General features: G+C 42.4%; 1 protein-coding gene across 1 annotated transcript; it reads left to right on the forward strand.

Moving 5' to 3' along the window:
• Window positions 1-1,006: 1,006 nt before the first annotated feature.
• LOC135486529 (serotonin N-acetyltransferase-like) lies at window positions 1,007-6,485 on the forward strand. Its single transcript, XM_064769380.1, has 6 exons — window positions 1,007-1,279; window positions 2,834-2,937; window positions 3,952-4,024; window positions 4,155-4,204; window positions 4,730-4,883; window positions 5,270-6,485. Exons 1-6 carry the CDS (start codon window positions 1,213-1,215, stop codon window positions 5,440-5,442), a joined length of 621 nt encoding a protein of 206 aa, XP_064625450.1. The 5' UTR covers window positions 1,007-1,212; the 3' UTR covers window positions 5,443-6,485.
• The last annotated feature ends 202 nt before the right edge of the window (window positions 6,486-6,687 follow it).

Consider the following 6,687-nt stretch of genomic DNA (forward strand, 5'->3'; position numbering starts at 1 on the left):
AACTGTACTGAAATGTACCCGGAGCAGTAGGATAGCAAACCGTTGCAAAATTAACTAAAACATAAATTAGTCCTATCACGTGACCGATAAGTCCAGCAGACGCTTTTGGTGGGCTGCGCGAAAACATAGATTGGCGCGCGGCAGTAGATAACAGCAAAGGTAACAGCACGCGTGGTAACATCCTTGCCAAGAATCATGGGAGAACGTTTTTTTTATATGAGTTTCAAAAAAATCACAATGTTGTTGGAATCTTCTCGGCCTACCGAAAAACGTTGTGCCTCTGGTGAGGCTTGATGAATGTCAGATTATAGAAAATGCACCGCCGGTTGTCCGGATGATAACAAAAAAATGCAAAAGTGTAAATGATTTTTGCATACACCAAAGAGTTACATACCAATGCCGGTTAATCTGCAGGAGGACTCGTTTTTGCTGTTTTCCCAGGCACTAGGCCTATCAAGGTATAGCGGCACCCTGCAGGTATAGGCTGCTCGGTAAGTTGGGTGGCCTGTGATCTTGAGAACTCAACGATTCTCGGTCAATATGGGGAACTGATCTCCATTCAGTGGTCGTAACCTGGTGCATGGTTGGCACGAGTGGGACTTGGATTAGTAACTGGAGGAAGATAAATTATTAGTGGGTCCATACCCCGAAAACGAATTGTCACTTCAAGAAGAGAACGTTCATTGCCTTAGTACCCATGGTTGGCACGAGGCGCCCGCAGTCGATATGGTTTTGACCAGCCGTCCCCCCCCCCCCCCCCCCCCCCCCACCCCCCCCCCCCCCCCATCCCCCCCCCCCATCCCCCCATCCACTAACACCCGCCGACCTGTCGTGCATGGCCTAAGGTGAGTTAACGTTCGACGGGGTTACGTGTGGCACACACCTTGGGTTGAACGCCCTGTGTCTGTGGAATTCTCCCGTCCGCGATCAGTGGCGTCCCCTCGTGTCGCCGCATTCTTCTTACGGGTCAACTTCAGTCTTCCATTCTCGTTCCCATTGTCCACCGGGACAGAGAGGAAATAAAAGCCTGCTAACATTTCGAGTCACGCTCATTGCATGCTAGGCCTTTCTTACTATTTCAAATGACGGAAAACCCAATGGCGGGTAGCAGGCCTATCTAGGCCTGGGTGTGGCAGTTGGATTTAACGACTACATATATATATCGACAACAAAGCTAAGCTTCGGGACAACTAAAAAATCACGTCGGTGACTATGAGGGCCGAAATAAGATGTCTGGATCCAGCCGACGTCCTTCGCGCTCACAAGATAGCAAAAGAAGGTAAGAACGTGTTCTGTTGTTATTTTTCATTTTCTTCTGTGCACACAGCAATCACAAAGTACCTCGGCTTATTTTTTACACTTTGGGAAGATAAATCACCTCCTCAAAGCGCCGCGAGACTCCATGCGTGCGGGGGATGTGTCATTCCTTATAAAACGGATCATCCCATTTTACCAGGGAAAAAGCCATTGGAAAAAAGCTGGTTAAAAGAGGATGAAGTCACAAAAATGCCAGCCCCGTTGGTCATTTGTACCTCTCTCGATAATGATTGCGACCGGTGTTATGCAGGGTTCGACCTACAACTAGAGGCCCTGTCACACCTAGTTCCAGTGGTGATACATGCATTTAGACCCAAGAGCACATTTTGCATCGAACATGGTCAGGCACACACAAGGAATTGCTGATTCATGGCTTGGGCTTGTGTACCAAATTACTCATAATCAGCCGCTTAGTGCCGGAAAGCCATTAAATCTGTTTGCACATCCTAACTTTCAAAACATAACTTCCTAAATATATATCATTAATCTCAGATACAACAACAATTACGTAAGCCCGAAACACAATGAAAAGACCGACCATGTTTTTCCGGGGGGGGGGGGGGGGGGCGATACCAGAATATTTTCAGCTTTTTACGCGCTGCATAATGATGTAGGTTCCCATAATCTTGAGTAACGACCTCTGGCGGTATTCGATTTACTAGCGTGTAAAATCTAAGAAAAGCAATCTGATTTCAGAATATCCTTTAGGCCTACTATATGCTTGTAACACTAACATAACTAACGGTTATGCAAGCAATACAAGAATACAGTATTTTGTGAGTTTTTTAATTGGTTTACTGGTAAATAGAGCCTATAGATGCCCCAATAAGTAAATATCACGCATTATAAACGTTCACACACAATCTATTTTCGCGACCAATAACAACGCAGTCAACCAAACCAAGTCGCGACACTGTTAGATGTCACAATAGCTAAAATATCAAACTTAACAATGGGTCAAGAAAGATCACGAAACTCTATTATCATTGCCTAGGATTTGTGTTATTCTTAATTCATTCTTCTGTTATCGAAGCTAAAAGTGAATCTCAAATGGCATGATTGATTTGTGACCGGTTGGAACGTGCTGGTTTGTAGCGTGTGATATCTTGTTGTGGCTTAGTTTGCCGAGTACCTCATGTTATTAGGTTTGCCTCATGCATGAGTTATCAAATAGTTAAGAACGTTACTCGCAAAAACCTTTTGATTTTCGGTCATTATTAAAAAGAAGCCTTCGCACCTGACAGTATAGCCTGTCGCATGGGTGGAGTAGTGTAACAATTACGACCACTCCTAAAAGAAAATTGTTTTCATCCTTCAGAGTTGAATTTTTTCATAAGTAAAAAATACTGAAAAATTTTAAAAGCCAAAATTTGTTCGGGGCTGATGATGTGTCTTCATTTTGAGCAGAAAAAAACAAGTGAAAAAAATATTTGGACTTGGAAATATTTACATTTTTCAGAAGTTGAATTTTTTCATAAGTTCAAAATTCTGAAAATTTGTTTTTCTCTTCCTACAGCATATCCAGCGGAAGAAGCACCCTCCCGAGAGAACCTGGCAAATCTACACAAAGTTGCCTGTGATCTGTTCCTCGGCTTCTTTGAAGATGACAAGCTAGTTGCCGTGAGTTGACAAGTCGAAAGAGTCCAATCCCTTGGCAAGAAAGGTCGTGTCAGTGACTTTACAATCTGCGCTCAAAAGACCTTCAAGCTAAAATGCTTACAATTGACGAATCAATTACATGGTGAACGTCGATATCGTTATGAAATTTCACGTGGATAGTGAATACTCGTATGTACCTCTTAGGCACCTATTCCATAGAGGTATACGGTGTACTACACTATACGCGAACAATGGCTTCACAAAGGGTGCATGACCATGAAACTATTGTTCGCGTATAGTATAGTATAGGGTATAGCTCTATGGAATAGGTGCCTAGGCACCTATTCCATAGAGCTATACCCTATACTATACTATACGCGAACAATAGTTTCATGGTCATGCACCCTTTGTGAAGCCATTGTTCGCGTATAGTGTAGTATACCGTATACCTCTATGGAATAGGTGCCTAAGGCACCTATTCCATAGAGCTATACCCTATACTATACTATACGCGAACAATAGTTTCATGGTCATGCACCCTTTGTGAAGCCATTGTTCGCGTATAGTGTAGTATAGGGTATAGCTCTATGGAGAAGGTGCCTTATGGCCTTGCGATAAATAATGGACTGACATCACACCGTCACTGACATTTTTCGTGTGAGGTTGATGACACAAATGACATTATTCATCAACTGACATTGATAATTGGACAGACATTGATAATTCCGGACTGACATATAATCAGACTGACTGACATTCTCATTAGACTGACACTGTTTACTGTGAGGTTGACAACATCCTCAACTGACATTGATTATTAGACTGACAATGATATAGATTGACATATAATCAGACTGACATTCTTATTAGGTTGACATTGTTCACTGTAAGGTCGATAAATTCACCAACTGACATTGATGATGTAGGCTGGCATTGATAATTAGACTGACATTGATGAGACTGACACTGGTAATTATGTTAAGATTGACATTTAATGATACTGACACCGAGTATGGCATCATTTTCTACTTTTAGTTCATATGTGGAAGCAGATATCATGGACATCACGTGACCAATGAGTCGTTTGAAACTCATCTTCCCAATGGTGGTAAGTTTTCAAGTCAATGTTACATGTAACTATGAAAGATGGTCCATGTAATTACACCACCTATTCTCAGTATCCATGTAATTCTCAAGTAGGCCAGCGAAATTGAAACGAAGTTCGCATTTTATTTCAGAAACCGTGATCATCCACTGCCTTTGCACACATCGATCGAGAAGACGAAGGGTACGTTGCTTAGTTATCATTTGTAACGGCTGGAATGCTCACATCGGCGAGCTTTATATCCATTATGTTGTCAGTTTTTAGCACCAGTGAGGTTTCGCTAACCCTACGAACGACGAAGTAAAAACTACTTCACGAAGATCTGTCGTGTCATCTAGTCCTGTACGAATTCATTTACACCGACACTCGTTATTCAGTTGTACGGGGAATCGGGGAAATTGACACATACTTCGGAGTTCGTCGTTCGCAGCTCTTCGTAGGATTGCGAAACCTGCCTAATGTACGTTTCGTAAACCGACGTAGCTACTCGGACTAACACAGTAATACCTCGTGTCAAATGACCAGACTGGCCAACTGGCGAAACTCATTCTTGATTTCCCCACCAGGGAGAAATATCATGTAAAAAAAGATCACACGAACGAACTATCAGCAAGAGGAGACGATAGTTGAAGCTACATGTATGCAGGAGTATGATGACTTCATAATGTCGACTGATCTCGGAAAATTCATGATGACCATTCTTTTCAGGGAATAGCTTTGGCCCTCTTGCGGACGTTTGTGAACCACTTGCAGGTGGCAGTTCCCATAACAAGGCGCATACTTCTTCTGTGTCACGCCTACCATATTCCCGTGTTTACACGAGCTGGCTTTGTTTTTGTTGATGAAGTGCAATTATGTTTAGGTAAGTGATTAGGGATGCATATAAACAAGACACTGAAATAACCATGCAGGCGTATCCCAAAATAATCAGAAGAACTCAGGGACTTCCATCATTTTCACAACAGCTATCTTCACTAAGTGCAGTGGTGGTTTATTTTTTCAGACACATTAGCGGGATGATAACGTGATGATCTTCCAGCAACCGCTGCCCGCACTTTTCCATATGGCTACTGCAGTCGCCATTTTGAATTTTGTTTCTGCTGACAAACTGCCAAACGCCTAATTTGTCAATTCTTTGTGATTTACTGGTGGTTAAAAGAGGAAGTCATCGAATCCCCCCCCCCCCCCCTTGAGTTGGCGAACTTCAAAATCGATTTACTTTAACAGAAACTCCACCTACTTTTTCAGGTCCTCGCAAGTGGTATGAACAGGAATACATATTCTTCTCTGCCAACAATGAAACTATGACGTTGTTCACAGAAAGTGATGACGCCTTCTCAGAAACGATAACGCCTAGTGAACTTTCTACTTGGCCAAGTTCTGGATCGAGATCATCAATAATGTCAATTCGAGATTCTTGATGACGGCTACCCCGGACTGTTTTACCGACCATCATTCAACTCGGCTAGCCTGAATTAACTAACGGTCACAGATTCGCGAGATGACGTGACTTTTATCGAAACTAATCCATCATCCATGGCGTGCGCGGCTTCCAGCGCTCGCCGATGTAGTGCAACTGTTATAATTTATGGAAGTGACTACTTGGCAAGCCCGGCTTAGAGAGCCGAACTCATTAATATTAAAGTAAAGTCTCCAGCTCGCCAAACAGGGTAGATTTCTTACTCGTTTGGCAAGCCCGGCTGGCCGAACAGGGTGGCTTTTTAGTGCTGTTTGGCAAGCGGCTCTCCAAACAGGACAAAAAAAGATGTCTGTTCGGCGAGCGGCTTGCCAAATAGACCCGACCTATAATTTATACGGGTCAGCGGATACATCTTGACCCTCAATGTATTGATATTGCTCAGCTTCCAGACAACGCGCGTATGGACAGATGCTACGGAGGCAAGTCGTCTTTCATGACGTAAAAATACAGTAACAGTACTTACAGCATTGATTTCGTTTTGTTGTTGTTGTTGTTGTCGTTTTTTATCATTCCGGTTCGATTTCAACAAACTAGTTGGTAAACCCGGATATGAATTTTAATCGCGAGTTTGTAAGCTAAGCATTGCCTTTAGCGCTTGCTAAATTCTATAGAACAGACGCGCAGAATATTTCCCTATTTTGACTGTAAGTGTTGCAGTGTATTAAGTGAAAATGGTAAAAGCACGGGGAAGAGCGATCTGACGGAAAGAAATGGAACTCATCGTTCCATTGTTATATGACGTTCTCTTTGTTATTATTTCTTAATGCTGGTAACGGACAATTGACGTGCAGCCTGAGAAAGGGACACCGCGGAGAAAATTTTGAAGAATAAAAAGAAATTTGGCAGGTGTCCTAATATTTTCACCAGCTCAATAAATTCGAATAATATTTAGAACTCTCCCTTGGACATCCATTCAAATCATCACGCAATGGAAACAACTAAAAAAAATTAACTGTACCGTTAAATGTCAATTAGAAGTATTAAATAAAGCTATTAAAGCATTGGAAGAAGTATGTCAGTACCATTGAAAGTAAGAATGTGGGCGGATATATACTAAGAGTATATACATCTTGAGACACGACCTCAACTTATAGCAGTGGTGTCTTCCAAGACTTCATATCACCAATGACCATTCGTTACAACAGTCGTTCCGTCTCGGCACATCAGATTTTATAGCCACCCACAA

Source organism: Lineus longissimus, chromosome 4 (genome assembly GCF_910592395.1).
Source record: "Lineus longissimus chromosome 4, tnLinLong1.2, whole genome shotgun sequence".
NCBI classification, from domain to species: Eukaryota; Metazoa; Nemertea; class Pilidiophora; order Heteronemertea; family Lineidae; genus Lineus; species Lineus longissimus.

Coding starts and splice junctions, on each gene's coding strand:
- LOC135486529 (XM_064769380.1), top strand. CDS start 1,213: ATGAGGGCCGAAATAAGATGTCTGGATCCAGCCGACGTCCTTCGCGCT. Junction 1,280..2,833: donor TCACAAGATAGCAAAAGAAG/GTAAGAACGTGT, acceptor CTCTTCCTACAG/CATATCCAGCGGAAGAAGCA. Junction 4,205..4,729: donor ATCGATCGAGAAGACGAAGG/GTACGTTGCTTA, acceptor CATTCTTTTCAG/GGAATAGCTTTGGCCCTCTT.